Source organism: Ammospiza nelsoni, chromosome 14 (assembly GCF_027579445.1).
Source record: "Ammospiza nelsoni isolate bAmmNel1 chromosome 14, bAmmNel1.pri, whole genome shotgun sequence".
NCBI lineage: Eukaryota > Metazoa > Chordata > Aves > Passeriformes > Passerellidae > Ammospiza > Ammospiza nelsoni.
Genome location: NC_080646.1, coordinates 11,886,033 through 11,903,083, shown reverse-complemented (window position 1 = coordinate 11,903,083; position 17,051 = coordinate 11,886,033). Strand labels below are relative to the sequence as shown.

The 17,051-nt window shown below is 43.2% G+C and overlaps 1 protein-coding gene across 3 annotated transcripts; it reads right to left on the bottom strand.

Annotated features, from left to right (window-relative positions):
- Window positions 1-7,526: 7,526 nt before the first annotated feature.
- LEO1 (LEO1 homolog, Paf1/RNA polymerase II complex component) lies at window positions 7,527-16,728 on the bottom strand. 3 transcript variants are annotated; one of them, XM_059482112.1, is made up of 12 exons: window positions 16,658-16,728; window positions 15,214-15,918; window positions 14,858-14,965; window positions 14,262-14,356; window positions 13,454-13,599; window positions 12,921-13,005; window positions 12,514-12,608; window positions 12,104-12,238; window positions 11,297-11,432; window positions 10,804-10,990; window positions 10,435-10,532; window positions 7,527-7,811 (listed from the first exon to the last, which is right to left on the bottom strand). In XM_059482112.1, the coding sequence occupies exons 1-12, from the start codon at window positions 16,713-16,715 to the stop codon at window positions 7,707-7,709; spliced, it is 1,953 nt and encodes a 650-aa protein (XP_059338095.1). In that variant the 5' UTR covers window positions 16,716-16,728; the 3' UTR covers window positions 7,527-7,706. The 3 variants fall into 3 exon arrangements, with proteins under 3 accessions (XP_059338095.1, XP_059338096.1, XP_059338097.1); XM_059482113.1 differs by having other exon boundaries at window positions 14,858-14,962; XM_059482114.1 differs by lacking the exon at window positions 12,104-12,238.
- Window positions 16,729-17,051: the final 323 nt, after the last annotated feature.

Genomic DNA, 17,051 nt, shown 5'->3' with positions numbered 1-17,051 from the left:
TAACCTATATCCATGATATTTGTGCATTAATGGTGAGAGTCAATAATAACTATAACTCTATAAAACTGTTCTTAACCCATATCCATGATATTTGTCCATTATTGTGAGAGTCAGTCACTGCATCACTCACCCATCACTCACAGAGCAATGCCCCAGCAGTGCAGAAGGGATCTCACCGTGTCCCCTGGGTCCCTCTGAGGTGCACGGGGCTCAGCAGCCCAGCCTGGCCCAGCAGGGTATTTTGGGGAGGTGAATCAGCCCAGGAGCTGCTGCCAGCACACATGACGAGGCAGGAGAGCTGCCAGCTGCCCTTGAGCTGCCAGAGCAGCTCCTCTGTGCACAAACAGCCTGGCACAACACCCACTCCCTCTGGCACAGGAGGTCTGACACTGCTCAGTGCTGCAGGAATCCTTCTGGAGCACAACAGAGTCACACGTAACAGGTTTAACCAAAGCTGCCTATTCCCTGCTATGGAAACCAGTCACAAGAACCAGAAAGCTGCCCAGTGACAAGAGTTTCCTGTGCTGCTCTCTCCTAATCTGTCCTGTTCCCTTCTGAAACCCTCAAACTGACAAACAGCAACATGAACTGGTTACAGCTGGCCCAAAGCAGCAATCTCAGCTTTGCACATCAAAGCTCTGCCAGTGCATTATCAAGGTCACTAAAGCACAAGGATATTTCATCTTCCACCTCCAAATGACCTCATGCAATGTGCAGCCTTCCTTCATCTTCACAAAACAGACTCCCCACACAGAGACAGACAACAGAACTTCCAGTTGTAAGGCCTAAAGGTGCCTTTTTTTCTTCCAGAAGGAGGAATAACCCAGGGCTCTGAGCAAATGGGAGCTGACAAGTGCTTGGTGGTCCACAACTGAACGACAGAGATGCCACCACATTTAGGAAATGCTCAAAAAGCAGCTGTGTAAATTGCAGCCCTGCCTTGTTTACAAAACAGAAAATGTCCAGATTGAAGCCATAGCAAAAGGTGAGCTCAGAAAACCTCTGGGAAACTGGAGACAGCTAAACAGCACAATCAGCACTGTGAAATCACAGGTTAAAATCTGTCAGAAAAGCTTACTCGAGTTTACCCTGTCTCAGAGGACAGAGGTCCATGTGCAAACCCATTTTTCTATGAACTTAAACCCACTGGTGTTTTGTGCCAAGAACCCAGTGACCAAGGCACTCAGTACTGCAGAGTTCTGGCTCTAGAGATTTGCTACTCTCTACATCTCAGCACACATTTTCCTGCTTTGTAAACCTTTACAGGGTTTGTAAGGCAAGCTGCCATGCCACACCATGGCCCAAAGCCAAACCCAGCTATGGGAAGGGTCACAGGACCCTTCCCATAAAGGAGCAGAATAGAATTACACCTAGCCTGAGAAAGGCTGAGCACGCCACAGCTCAGGCAGCAGCCAAAGCAGAGCAGGAGCGCAGCCCTGGCTGCAGGAGCAGCAGCACAGGTGAGCAGAGCCTGGGGTGAGGGATGGAGCTGTGAGTGCTGGAGGCAGGCACTGCTGGAGCTGCACGGGCTCCTGCAGCAGCTCCTGACCCAGCAGGGCCCAGCAGGAGCTGCCTGGGGCTGCTCCACTCCCTGCCCCAGCTCAGGGCACAGGCACAGACCTCACACCTTCCTTGCTGAACACAGACTTTTTTTTTTCCAGCCTAAATTGCATTAGTATGTATTCCTCTTTTTCCTTTTTTTTTCCTTTAATGCAAATTTTCAGTTTATTTTATAGTCAGTTTTGTTGCCAGTTTTAAACCACATATATTTATATGGCTTGGAAAGAACCATCTGGAATAATGACTTGAAAAACACATCCTTCTGGCAGACAACTTGTGTACTTCTGGGTAATTAGGTGTTTAGAGAAAGCCAGGGCATGCCTGGGTTTTGTTTTTTATTTGTGAGCCCACTCTTCTTTAATTGCCACATTTTCTGAAGTGCAAGGAATAACATTCTGCCTGTGTGAGCCTTGGCTGCAGCCCCTCTGCAGGCTCTGGCCCTGGGTGCTGCAGAAGGCAGCTGCACGCTCATTCAGACCCAGAAAACCAACCCTTCACCCAGCAGAGCCCCTCTGTGAGATCAAACACCTGCACAGGGAGTTCTGCCCCCTCCCTGCTTCCAAAACAAGGCTTTCCCCCTCTATTTAATTTCAGGTTTCCTTTAATCTTAAAGCTTTTTGTGTTTTGGAAATGACGTGGTGTAAGAAGAAGCTAAAAGCTGGGCTTGTTCAAGATCAAAGTCTTTTGAAGAGCCAATCTACCTAAAATCTCTAATAACTTTGGAAAGGCAATATACTCTTTTAAAATTTTATAGTAACAGGCTGCTGGGAAAAATAAAAGTTTGCCCTGAGTTCAGCTCCACAGCATGCAATACACCAGCATGCAATACACAAAGTGTCACTCAAGTGTGACACTAGACCGTGTCAAAAAGCTGGAGATGTCATTCCCAGACCCCTGGCAACAGAGCTGATCTGCCAGCACACCTTGGATGATGTTGTGTAACAGCAGAAACCTGTCTGGCCCAGGGAAGCCTGAAGAGATTTAATAAATTGTGAAAGGAAGGCAAGAAGGGAAACAAAAACAGAGGTGAAGAGAGGCTCAAAAGGAGCCCATGACACTCAAAATAATTTCTTTCCCTAAACAAGGTTCCTTCCAGCTTCTCTGGGAATTGTATTTTGTGCAGGAAAGTGTCAGGTGTAAAGTGCTGTCATACCCAGGGCTGTACCCAAACTGTGAACTGTCCCAAACATCCAGGTCAGCACTCCCAACCTTTGCCAACCCACAGCGTCAATTCTTAACAGATGAGCATGAGCTCATCTGCTTTTCCAGCAGAAGCCTCTTCCCAGCCTTCCAGCAAGTCTGGATCTCTGGCAAGACCAGAAATCAAACTTTAAAATGCTGCTCTACACAGTGTGGGACCTGTGCAGAGGTGTAAGTGTTTGTAAGAACACTCGGCAGTCACAATGCTTTGCACATTTATGTAATTCCCATCAAGGAAATCCAGAATGCCCCTAATAAATGTCACTGCACATGTATTAAGGACATTTAAATGGCTTGAAAAATCTCAGATAATCCACCTTACTCAAAAAATTTTGCTGGCTAACTGAAGGGAAAGCTGTCCCGAGAAAAAACAGGAGCAGAGGCAGTAAATAACTGAGGAAAACAGCAGCCCTGATGTCCAGCAAAGGGCTAAATTACAAAGTGACTCAAGTTTCAAACTGGCAGTGCAGCATTCAGAAATTTATTTCCCCAGTATCTAGCAATTTGTGCTGTGGTAGGAATAAATCTTCAACAGAAAACCACATATGTGGTGCTGCCTGCTGTATGCCAGCAGCTACTCAAGTTCAGTGTTTGAGAAAGTCTGAGAGCCAGAATAATCCTATTTATTTCTGAGAGATCAAACAGGATTTGCAAAAGGGTAACATATCCACAGATTAGTGAAATGTTCTCAGTTTAAATGTGGTCACTTTGCAATCATGTCCAGTATGTATTTTCATCTGTAGATTTAAAGGAAGTTTTGACCATGAGAGACATGAGATGTGGAAAATACACATTGCATATATATATATATATATATATATATATATATATATATAAAGATATGTATGTATATATATATTGATATATGTGAAAAAAACCTGGGAATGGTATTCATAAAATCCAATCCCTCCTTATGAGGGAATGAATTTTGACTCACTCACATGTCATGGACATATTTTATGAAAAATCTTTTTGTTAGGATTTTTTCTTCTGAGAAGCTGCAAAGCTTCAGTTTCTCCATGTTTGGCTGCTTTAGAATGTGATTTAGGGAACTGTTTACCCAGCATGTGAAATTGTTTTTACTTGATGACCAGTGACAGCCACCTGTGTCGAGGCTGTGAGCAGTCACAAGATTTTATTATCATTCTTTTTCTTTCTTTTCTAGCTTTCTGATGAAATCCTTTCTTCTATTCTTTTAGTATAGTTTTAATATATCATTTTCTTTTAATATTTTATATATCATAAAATAATAAATCAGCCTTCTGAAGCAAGGACCTGTTCTGAGGAGCTTCCCAGAGCTCAGTGCCAACAAGGGTCTCAACAAGGGCTCAGGTGTGAAACTTCCACATCTGTGCTCTTAATTCCTCGTGTCCTGACACTACTGTGAAAACAGCACATCAGTCACTCAGCTCACAACAGAAAAGCCTCCACCCAGGGCAGCTTTGAACCCACTGCTTCCAGAAGAAACCGCAGCCCCTGAGGAGATGGGAGAGCAGAGCGCAGAGGGCTGAGCCGGCTGTGTGCAGCACCTGATGTGAGCTGAGGCAGGAAGGAGCCCTGCTGAAGGAGCTCCCCACAGCGCTGTAACTCTAAAACAAACCCAGCCGTTTGCAAGTGGAGATCCTGGGAAAACATTACCTAACCAGTCACAGCAGACACAAACCTAATTATCAACCAGACAAGCACCATAAATAACCTAAACAGATGCACAGATGTTACCTCTGTGATAAGAACAGGGTTAGAGCTGCAGAAAACTCTGGAGCTCATTCAGTCACTGCAGGACAACACCTGATATCTTGAATATTCATTCCCCTGCCCCATCTATTTTTCATCCTACTGGAATTAAGGATATTTAAAATTAGATGTGGCTATTTTAATACCCAGCAACCACTTTTATTCACAGCAACATCCTACCCAGCATGTCTACAGTAAGGGCAGCCAGATCAAATTAGTTGCCTGTCAAGATAAAAGTCAACATATTCCTTATATATTCCCGCTATTCATCACTGCAAGAGGAGGAAGTGCCCTTGGGTTTATTTGAAGATGTAATTCCATGATGGAATACTTTGGGTCAGTGGGTAGCAAGGCCTATGGGCTGCTCTTCCCTGACCTGAAGGCTGCACAAACTCCCAGGACATGCCAGTGCCAGGGCTTGCTCCCTGTGACAGCCCTGGGCTCTGCCAGGCCCTACTCCAACCTGCCCTGTGCAGCTGTGCTGCTGCTTCCTGGCTTGTTTGGCAAATTTCTGGAAAGGTTTCGGTGCAGACCTGAAATGACACAGACAGAGCAGGCACAGCCTGTAACTGCACACTGCACGGAGTGGTGAAATAAAGAGCATTTTGTGCTGATAACTTTACAGAACATCCAGTAATAAATTCCTGTACTTTCCACTGGAGATACTTGTCTTTCTTCCCAAGAAAGCTTCATTTGCACATCCTACTTAGGAAGGAGAAAACTCATTTCCTCAGGGAGTCTGCCCCCCTCCTACCTTGCAGGGATATTTTGCTTCCACAGCAGTGCCCACTCAGGCAGGGAGAGGTCAGGGCTGAGCTCTCTTGACACCCTGCAGCACACCTGAATCCTTTACCCAGCCACCACAAGTACTCACCAGGCACTAAAACAGGCTTTATGAACCTCATTCCATCAACAGGCAGACTGGGAGGCTGGGAAAAGGGAGAGCAAAAGCTGTCTTCGAGTTAAATGAAACCATACATTAGACCCACAACTGAAATAACACTGGGGATAAGGCTAAGTTCATTCAAGTGACTTTAATTACAAGATGATTGTTAAACCAATTTAAGCTGAGAAAACACTTTCTTCAAGTCCACATTTAAATAAGACTTTAAAAGAGCAATTTACAAAAGACGACAGTGTAAAAAATGACTTCTTTTCATCTTTGTAATCCACAAAAAGCCTCATTTTTGGAAGCTAAAGTGGACCACTTACTTAGTAAAGGCTTAGTCAGCATCAAACTTACGAAAGTGATTAAAACATTTTCACTCTTAGGAGTGTAGTAAAAATAAAAATAGCCAGCATTTCCATTAAACTGTTATAAAAGTAAACACATTACCAGTGAAATGATGCTGTGTTTCCATATGCCAAATTTGTTGTTTCAGAGGTATCTGGGAGGCTTTTATGTGAAACTACAGCATGTCACATCCATATAGAATGAGTCCCTTCCTAAACAGCTGGCTCCTTCCTGAGGAGGTTACCAGTGGAGAGCAGGTAACCTCATGTAAGGAACCACTCTCCCAGCAGAGGTCTAAACTAAGAGGATTACAGGGTCAAAATTCCAGCAGCTGGGGACTTTATCTGCACATTAAAGGGGCACAGAAACTCTCAGATGAGTATTTAAGTATAAAAAAAGAAGAGTTTCTCAGGCACTCAGACTTCCAAGATGAAATTTTTCACCTTTTCTTACTCGCAGTCTGCACTGCAGTCAGCTGCTCAGCAGAATACACTAACACATGCACAGCTCTGTGCTCTGCAGCCAGAACACTCCTGTGCCTTCCAGACAGGAATGGAGGCAGAGTATTGTGGAAAACAACTATCCTAGCTAAAGGTGAGAAAAGTAAGATGTCCAGGTTGAAAGCTCAAAGAGCCAGGGAATGACACAAACAGAACGCTCACTGAGGCACTTTCTCCCTTCTGTTTTAGAAAAAAAGCCAAATTCAGTTTGGCAGGAGAGAGATGGGGATCAGTCTTCAATAACTACCAGCTACTTTATTTCAGCTTATGTAACACAAATCCACATCGTAAACTGCACAGCACCACTCCCCTACTTATTTGTAGGGGAGGTCAGCTACTTCTGCTTTCTCAACTTCAAATCACATTCAGGCCTGCAGGACTATGTGAGAAATCAGCCAAAAGAGCAGCACAGATAACATATAAATGCTCTCTCATCAGTGAGAAAAACTGCACATGCTGTTTCATCTCTGAAAGAAAGAGTGGAGAAGTTCAGCTATTTCTTCTACTCTTTTACAGCTGGTATTATATTGTGAAATAAGGTGTTTAAACAAAGTGTAAACACAGCAATGGTTCTGTCTAGAACATTCTCCTCCAGTGACGTCCCAGTTAAACAAAACCATTTATAAAACCTACCAGAACAAGAGGAAATGGCACCATAAGAATTACATGGGATTCTGAGACACAATTGTCATGTTGCATTTTTTGCACTGTAATTCATTTCACCTTTTAAAGGAGACTTCCAGCTCTGCTGGCAGAAATGTCAGTTTTGTTGAAACAAGTGCTTTTACTCTGACATTTATATCACTAGCACATGACTATTATTATTGTTGTTATTATTATTATTACTACTCTGGCAAGATGCAGATATTCATTCTGGACTTGAATGCATGAAAAATAAATGCCTTATGTGACCAGTTAACTGTGAAGTTCATGCAGTTAAAATGATTTACTCAAACATGGCAAGAAATATTTTCAGTCAGCAAATTATACCAGCATAGCAATGTACTGTCCAGTAAACAGGAAATAAGGAATATCTAGGGAAGAAACAGAGTTGTACTGTACCACTGTGTGTTCTTAGCAAGCTCTAGCATCATACCCTTGTTGGGCAAACTTCTCATTGAAGCATTCCACAGAGATTAGCATGGCTTCTCCTAATGAACTCACTAAGTTAATGACCAATTTACTTGGTAACCAGCTACTACAGTTCTCAAAACTCAAATGCACTGTGCAAGATTAAAATCAGCACTGTGATGATCCCTGGTGCAACATTTGCTGCAATGAGACAAAACTCTCAAGAGTCAAAGGAAGTCAAAAAAACTTTATTCACACCAGAAATGCAGACTTAGGAATTTTCCTTTATCAAAATAAGCCCCTTATGGTTACTTACATCTGTGCTCTAACAGAACTGTACAATATATATAAACATATATATAGAAAAAACAACAACAAAAAAAATCAACTGCTGCACTTCCTTAATATTAATCATCATCCTCCTCCTCTTCATCACTGATCACGTATTTCTTAGGCTTCTTACTTGCTTTATCATCATCATCTGCTTTTCTCTTTCCAGAAGGTTCACCTTCCTAAAGGCAAAAAAAGGACAAAAATAAACCACCACCTCAAAGTCTTTCTTGTAAGGAAAGCAGAATTCCTAGCTCTAGTTTTTCCATTCTGTGCTACATGAAGCAGGGCTGGTTCTGTGCCAGTCCTTACCCTCAGCACTGAGTGGCTGCTCCAAGTGTCACACCCCAGACCAGGAGGGTCCATCCCCTTGCTGGCCCTGCATCCACACCTGCTCTGCCTGAGCAGGGCATGCACAGAGCCTCTCTCTGCATTCTCTGCATTTACAGCATGTGAGGGCACTGCCAGTAGCCCTCATGTGCTGGAGTGATTCTCCAGCACACAGACACATTCCCTGCAGGCAGCCCCTGCAGCTTTGCTGAAAACTATTTATACCTATATAATCTGAATCAGAGCTACTGAAGCAAAGAAGGAATTCAGGAAGTGGGCAGGCATTTTGCTCATCAGAAAGACAAAACTAAACTAACTGCTCTCTGGCATAAAGAAAAAAAATCAGGAGGAGTCACTGGCACTCAGAATCAACAGTCCAAGAAATGTAACAGTTTATAGTTTGTGAGGCTGCAAAGAGCTGGTCAAAGGAACTCAAATCACTGAGGTAATTACCTGCTTACAAGCAATACCATAAAGACTTTTATAGGGCTGATCTTCAGTTTTTAGGTCATGGAGCCAAAAGGTTGATTTTTGCTCCATGTACATTTCCACCAGCTCAGTTTGAATCATCCTTCCAAACAACATTTCAAATCACAAGTTGTTCATGCAAAACTCATCCACAGTGACATGAGGAACAAGTGGTAACTCAACTATTGTTGAAAAAGAAGTGTATCTTTAAAAATACTCTCAGGCCTAAGTAACCTCATCCCTTTTTCCATTTGCTGGTTTTGGAAGCGTGGGTTTGGTTTTTCATTTATTTTTTTTTTAAGCAACTTGCTTGGATTTTAAGGAGGAAAGACTGAGTTCTAGAACTATAGTGTTTCAGAACTCCAAGGATCAATTATTTATCCAGAGTATTTGATTCTATATGAGGGTGTTCAGTACCGGGAGAATCGCAGTTATGAAGGAATTTTAAGCAGGGAAAACAGAAATTAACAGGGGTGGAAATCTCAGTGATAACTTCTTCCTCAGAACAAACATTCTCTTGTAATCTAGCTGGGCTGTTGTTCAGTGAGTCATCTTCCTGCACAGCAGAATATCCCCATTAACTGCAGCAACAGTGAAACTACTTGCTGTGTGGTGATAAACTACATTATTAATAACAGACTGACACTTGCAGTAATGGTAACAAATTGCTATCAGCACCAAGATTTGTGCTGTGCTGCTGACTGGCAGCAGGTGAAAGCAAGGGAGTGTACGAGGAAGCCAGAGCTCCCCGCGCGTGGGTATGCACTGAGCACACACTCCCCCTGTGGGCACTGAGCACAGGAGCTGGAGCACCGCTGGGCTTTCTGTGGCACTGCAGCTCCACTCCGAGGCCCCAGAGGAGCATTACCTTCCAGACACTCTAAAATGGAGGCTGCTGCTCCTCAAGCTGCAGAGAAATGCTGCTGATTAGACCTTTTCTTCTGAGAGAAGGGAACTGACAAGTCCTCACATTGCTGTATCATGAACTAACACATCTAGTAAGAGTCTTAAAAATAAACAATTCAATTTCTACCAACAAATGCTCACAGGGTCCACAAAATTACAGTTTTGTCTACATGGCTTACTATGGCTGTTATATTCTCTGATATATTACATTTTTCTGACGTAAAATAAAAAGCCAGAAGTCTATGTCTTCAGAAGACTAAACTAATTTTTACTATTTCCACTTGACATTACAATGCCAGTTAGTGCAAGTAACTCAGCTGGCTCTGTAAGAGCACCCAGAACCTGCATTCAGCACACAGAAAACACCCAAGGGGCTGGGGAGTGAGGCCTCCCAGGGACTTTACAGGAAACACAGTACAGAAATGAAAATGAGAGCAGCTTACTCCTTGTGTAACACTGCAGGGCTGTATCATCAGTGACAGACTTGAACTAAACCTCAAATGCAATGTTCACAAAAACTCATTTAATAAAGACCCAGCAGTCATAAATTACAAACCAATAAAACACCATTTTAGATTAGGAAACAGCACTACTGCTGTAGCTAACAGTTAATATGATCAGGGCCCAATGTTTCAGACAATCCTGGGTGATGGAAAATGTATGTTTAGCAATAGACAAGAGGTCTTTTTAACTCAGTTTTTTTAACTCTTCTATTTGAAAAGAGCAGAAATATTATGTGAAAATGCTTCCACTATTTCCATAATAAACAGGAGAGGACCACGTAACTTAGGTAACACTGCACTAGGACTCCAATATTACTCCTTGAATAATTTTGGTATATTCATTTTACATAACTGCATAAATTTTTCCATCTTTAAATCAGCAATAACAATAGTGTCCTCCTTTGGGAATCACTCAGGTCTGTGAACTAATGCAGTGCATAAGAAATTGGTGATTAATTACCATGGAAAGCATGCCAAGTCAAATCATTCATCATGGTGTAAATGAAACCACAGAAGTCCCAAGTTTAAACACTAGATTTAGTGAAGGAAATGTTCCTCATTAAAAATGAGCAGCTTAAGAACAAAGTCCTTCTCTTACCTCATCACTATTAAGTTTCTTAGCCTTGAGTAGTCTTTGGGTTTTATCTTCATCTGAGCCTTCGTCACTGTCAGAAGAGTAGATTCTAGCACGTTCCTCTGCACATTCCAGAAAAATATAAAAAGCCAAATATGTTTATCTGAAACTGGTGTGGAAGACAGAATATTAAAAATGTCTTATATTTAGTGCCACGAAATGTTTGCTGAAGCTAAGTCCAGAGTAAACAAAATAAACTTATACAAACTGAATTAACATCTCTTCACATACTGAATGAACTGGCAAAATCCTATCTCACCAAGGCTGTCCTGTGCAATTACCCTGCCTGAATCACACAGGCCTTAACGACATGCTGTTAAGGTTTATGATTACCTCTGATGCCACCCTTGTATCTGTTTTTGATAGCTGCCAGACTGATTGCATCATCCCCCTCGTCCTCCTCGTCGTAGCGGTCGGGCTCCAGGTAGCTGGCGCTCAGCCCCCGCTGGTGCTGCTTCTCCCGCATGCGCCGCTGCTGCGACTCCCTGCGGATGGAAGCCCTCAGCCTCTCCTCTTCTTTCTGCCCAAGCACACAAGCAATGAACTCAGGGATAAAAAACCCCAAACCACCTCAAGAGCACCTGTAGCATCATTGTTTTCATATCCTACTGTAGCTTTTTACACAGCAGGTAAAGGCTGCAAATATTCTCGTTTTGTCATCTGCCAGGTTAAGGAAGCCACACTCATGGCTTGGAATTCTTGCTTAAAACACCAAAACATTACTGTTTTTCATGAATCATAAAACATCCAAAAATATTCAAAATTCACAACTCTATTACAGTTGTGTTAATTAAGATTAAACCAGCAGATCACCATGCCACAATACCTTGATCATTTCTGTGCGCTGAGACTCCGGATCACGGCCTGCCATTGGCAAAATACGAATTTTCTGGGTCTTTGAACATCTGTCTGCCAGAGACAGAGTCATCTTCCTGTGAGTGGCACTGTCTGTAGAGTGTGGCCTGGTAAAAAATTGCTAGGGGTTAAAAACTTCTTTAAGGAATATATCCATTCTCAAAAGACAATGGTAGGACCAGCACTTGAGAATTCAGAGATTCATCTGCACAAAAGTAAAGCATCAACCTTTTTCAAAAAGGATTTATGTGTACTGTAATAGCAACTGGAGACAGCAAGTCGTCTCTCAGTAAAATCACAGTCCAGCCATTAACAGTTGAACTCAATGTCTCTAAGGCCTTTTTTACCCTTAATGATGCTAGAATCCTACAACCTTTGACCCTTATTACCTAAAGATATATCCTCCTCACAGTTCACATCAATATCTCAAGAAGCAATTGCCATCTTGATAGTAATTGTACCTCAGACAAAATATTAATTTCAGGGAATAGTAATATTTTTTCTGACTCAAATGAGGACCTACATGCAAAAATGAAAATTAAAACATGTATACAAAACACTTGTGTGTAGCCTGCAGGAGACGGCACAGTAACATTCCCAACTTAAACACCTAATGTAGGATAAATCTTACTGAAAAACTGAGTTTGGAAAACAGCACATTCTTACTAACCAGTAAAGCTCTGAAGCTTTACAAACTGGTATATCTAATCTTTATATACTATTAACAACACTTAATTGCAAAAACAGTATCAACATTTGATATGGAACAGCAGTTTACCTGAAGGTTAACTTGGTCTTGAACACAGCCTGTCCTTGTAGGCCTGTCCCTTGTCTGATGAACAAATGATTGTGGTCCCCTTGTAGCGGTGCCTTGTACACGTCAAAGACCTCATTGCCCAAGTGGAGGGACATGCTTAAAAGAGATTCCCACATCAGTTACTTGATAAAGCCACTGCAGTCTATTTTTTTGCCTCATTTCTAAATGGAGAAAGCATTCATGTTTCCTTTTTATATCTAGCCAATAATTATATTTCAACCTAAACTATACAGAGCATAAACCTTTCAAAGCACTGAGACTAAAATAATTTGTACTGTGCAGAACTGATGTCAGAGTTTGCTGACCTTCCAATTTTGCATGTCAGTGCAAGAAGAACTGCATTACTTCAGTAACAAAGGGTGCAAACTAACCTTCCATCTGACCATTTAACTATCCTTGCATTACTTTCTCTGATCTCATTCCCTTCCTCATCTCGTCGCATCCGCCATCGTATTGTGTTTTCTACCTGTAGGGGAAAAAACAAAACAGTTTTTCTAGCTGCTAAGGATTACTGTAGTAAAATACACTCTATATAGGTCAAGAATTTCAGTTAGAAAGGCTTGATAATTTGTGGCACAATGCAAAGCAATAAAGGTGAAAATCATTGCTTTTGTAAGTGAAATGCAGCTATCAACCTTTTTAAAAATTTATGACAATAGATCAACTTTGCTCAGTGCATAATCTGAAAACTCCAAACATCATTCCAAAATATGTGAAATAGACTATGAAGGAAAGTGCCTAGGTGAGTGTAAAAGACAAAGGAAAATTAATACTATACCTTGAGTTTTAACCTAGTTCTACCTTCTTCATCAAGCATCTCCTCATCTTCAAATTCATCTTCATAATACTGGGGATCAAAAGGTCTGCAACAAATTTTACAACACATTATCCTTCCAAGAAAATTAATCCAAGTAACCAGCCTCTTCATAAATAGAACATTTAACATACAGGAATAAAAAAGGCCTTATTCTGAAATTCAAAATTATGTTTTTAATCACTGGAAATTGCATAAGGGTCAGTGCATTCACCTTTCACATCTCTGAGAGCCTAAACTTATGCTTACAATTCAACTGATAGCATGTGCTTTCAATTAAACCACATTTTTGTCTGGTTTTTACAGACAGTAAGTTATTCATCAAGCTGAAACCTACCTTCATAATAAAATTAGCTGATTAGAAAACAACTGCCATTATTATTAACTAATCACAACCAAAAATTGCATCTTAATGTCAACAACTTTAAATAGGGTAAACACATACTAAACAAAAACACTAAAAGACTTTATCAATCCTGTATTTAATGTGCAATTACCTGGGTTCCACACTGAGGAAGTTGGGCAGCTTCACAAAATACAAATCATTACCCAAGTCTGTGTTTACTTTTGGTATTTCTACTTCTATTCTGGTCTCTGGAATAGGCTCTTCTTCCTGCTGCTCTTGACTCAGCCCATTCTCATCCTAAAAAAAAGAACAGGAGAATAAGTGAAAAAATCTATCTGGCTACTGGTGCTCTAGTAATTACATTTTGCTTAAAGAAAAGTCATTCATAGGCACAGAGAGGTCAGGAAGATTTGGATAAAAGAATTCAGGCATTTTCATTGAAAGGAATTCAACTCAGCATTGTCATGTGGCACTTTAAGTGACTTCAAGCACCAGTGCAAACTCAAGAGACCAAAGACAATAAAAAACAGCAAAGGAGCCAACAGAGTTGGCTGAGCACTGGAGACTGGGGGATACTTTCTACCAGATTAAAGAAGTTATTTTTATCTATTATCAATAAAAGATGAAAAATTATCATAAAACCAAAAGTATTTTCCCAAATTGCTGCAATAAGGTACCAAAGACAGCTACGGCTTTGTATTTTATTTGGTGGCAATCAAACTATTTTAAAAATTTTTTTAGAGTTCAAAAAGTGAAGCAGGGATGGGAGAAGGCAGATTAAATCTGATATTGTAATGTATAAAATTTTAATAATTCTTCCAGCTGGGACAAAATTATCTGCAATGCTACTAAACGCCACAACTCCTTTTTTTTCACTAGAATATTACCCAATTCAATTGGTGTTCTGCATTTCAGAGTGCAATGGCATGTTAACTGTCTCAAAGGTCAAATCTACTCACAATGGGCTGTCCTGGGGTTGGTGGCTTGTCTTCTCCATCACTCCCCGAGGAAATGTCATCAGCACCTCCAAACAGGTCCATGACATCTGCATGCTCTTCAGCAGAAAAATTACAATTTTAAACCACACATATATATGCACACGCAGCTCTAATGCAAGATTTATTTATCAAATAAGGAAATCAAGTTGGCAACAGAAGAGTATAAGATAATCCTTATTCAAGTAACTGAACAGAAGTAAAGAACTTTCATTATGCATTTTGGAGGTTTTACTTCTCAGAAAATAAGCACCTCTTCCTCAGCCAGCTAAATCACCACAAATCATAGTACAGGTTCTCTGCTCTGATTACAGGAACCATTTTTCATATCTTTCAGTAACAATGGATGAAAGAATATTTGTGGAAGAGAAAACTTGACAGAGCTATGTGGAGAGGATCAGCATGTGCATCCCACACAGAATTCCTGATGTCTGTTTGGTTATTTCCATGGCACTGTGCAGCAAACACTACCAATTCTATCAAGGCCTGTAGCTGATGAATGGCAGGCTCAAGAGGAGGATGAAAGGACCCAAAACCCCACAAACCCCCTCAGCATTTACCTTTCTGCCCCTCTGTGTCACTCTCTGCTTCTGAATCTGATGCAATTGGTTTCTTCCTCTTCATTCGCAGAACCTCATCCTCGCTGTCACTGCCCCTTGCAGACTCTACTAAGGAGCAGAGTTATTCTCAGCAAAGTAAAAATTTTCATCCACAAATTTAAAAATTCCTCTCCATTAATAAGCTCTGAAAGTGCTGCATCAAAAATAACTGCAAAGATGACTACAGTTAAAAACTATGAAATCAATGCCCTTACATTGAAGTTTCTATCTTTTCAGGCCAATGTGAAGAAAAAGAGAGATATAAATAAAGAGAGACCAAAACAGCAGCAAATCATTATTTCTGTATTCATTCCTACCAGATTTGTGCTCTTGCTCCTCCTCATCAGAGTGCTGGGCCCTTTCCTCATCATCAGAGTTCTGCATTTTCTCCTCCTCAGACCGCTGGGCCCTTTCATCATCGTCAGAGTTCTGCATCTTCTCCTCATCTGAGGCCTGTGGCCTTTCCTCATCATCAGAGTTCTGCATTTTCTCTTCATCTGAGTTCTGCAGTCTTTCCTCATCATCAGACACCTGTGGCCTTTCATCTTCATCCGAGTTCTGCACCTTCTCCTCATCGTCAGAGTTCTGCTGTCTCTCCTCATCGTCAGAGTTCTGCTGCCTCTCCTCATCATCCGACTGATCGCTTTTGTCCTCCTTGCCCCACTTCTCGTCCTCGGAGTGTGCTTTCTCGGAGCCGTCTCCCTCGGAGCGATGGCTGCCCTCCTCAGAGCCGTGCTCGTCGTCGTCGTGCGCGGCCTCGGACGCGCTGTGCTGCTCCCCGTCCGACTGCTCGTTGTCCTCGTGCCCCGAGCCCTCGGAGCGGTTGTAGGATCTCTCGGAGTGGTTGTCACTCCCTGAGTGGTGGGATGCCCCTTCGTCCTCGCTGTCATCCCCGAACAGCTCCTTGTTGCTGGGTTTTACCGCCTCCCTGTCGTCGTCCTGGTCGCTGTCGCTGCCGGAGGCGTTGCTCCCAGAGCCGGCATTCTCCTGCTCAGAATCGGAATCCGAGCCGGAATCGGAGTCTGCAAAACAAACACCACTCTTCAGCAGTCAGGATGCCCCTCTGAGGATGTGTGTGCACTGCTTTAACAAAAACCCCAAACACACAACCGAACCTACAGAGAACGGCCAGCAAGATAAACAGAGTTAGCGAGAATAGGGAAATAAAATGGCTGCTAATAAAAGCACAGCCAAAAGACACAATGGAAAATGATTGATGGCCAAAAAAGTTTCAAACCACAAGCTGTGATCTAAGATTCTAAAACTGTAGATGGAATAAAGAATTACACAAAGGAAGGTAACAACTGAAATAGTGAGGGCTTGAACAAGTAACTATATAGACGCGGCTTTTAAGATCCTACAAATCCAAAATTGTCACTCTGCATTTAATCCAAGTCATCTGCCCAGGGAGGTTTATGACAATGGAACTACTCCTCACTGCCGAGGCTGGTAAACGAGGTTTCCAACAGGAAAATAAAAGGACACCTGCCTTGAAAAGTAATTTACAGGAACGCGTACGAGAATTATTTAAACGTCAGGGACGTAAACCAGATGTTCCATTGTTTCAGAACTCGGCTGCGGCGGAACAACCTTCCCTGCAGGCACCGGAGCCCGGCCCGCGGCTCCGCGCCGCTCCCTCCCTCCATCCCTGCCCCCGCGCTCGGGGGCCGCGGCAGAGGCGGGGCAGGCGGCGCAGCCCGCGGCGGGGGCACCCGGGCGGAGGGAGGGAGGGAGGGAGAGAGCGCGAGAAGCCGCCCTCACCTTTGTGCTCCGGCTCCGAGTCCGCGTCGCTGCCGAACAGATCCGCCATGTCGGCCATGGCGGCAGCGCGGCCCCGCCGGCGCCGTGCAGTGACGTCACACGGGGCGCCACTCGCGCAGGCCGCCTGCTGCCCGGCCGGGGCTGCTCTCAAAGGGGGCGCCTCCTCTTAAAGGGGCCGCGCCCGCGGCCGTGAGGGGACATGGCCCGCACGGGGAGCGGCACCGCGGGGCGGGGCCGGGCTGGGACCCGCACCGTGCCCGGCTGCCCCTCCGCACGCTCCCGGCGTGCCTGCAGCGCCCCGCACAGAGCAGCACAGAGCAGCTGCGCTCCGCTCCCGGCAGCGCTCGCTCGGGCCCGCAGGTGCCGCTGTGGCGGCGCCGCTCCCGCGCTCTCA

What these genes read in the sequence shown, in the direction of transcription:
- LEO1 (XM_059482112.1), bottom strand. Translation starts at nt 16,715, where the DNA reads ATGGCCGACATGGCGGATCTGTTCGGCAGCGACGCGGACTCGGAGCCG. An exon ending in TTCCTCAGTGTGGAACCCAG is followed by an intron (nt 13,006 to 13,453) that starts GTAATTGCACAT and finishes AATTTGTTGCAG; the next exon opens with ACCTTTTGATCCCCAGTATT. An exon ending in AAGACCAAGTTAACCTTCAG is followed by an intron (nt 11,433 to 12,103) that starts GTAAACTGCTGT and finishes ATTTTTTACCAG; the next exon opens with GCCACACTCTACAGACAGTG.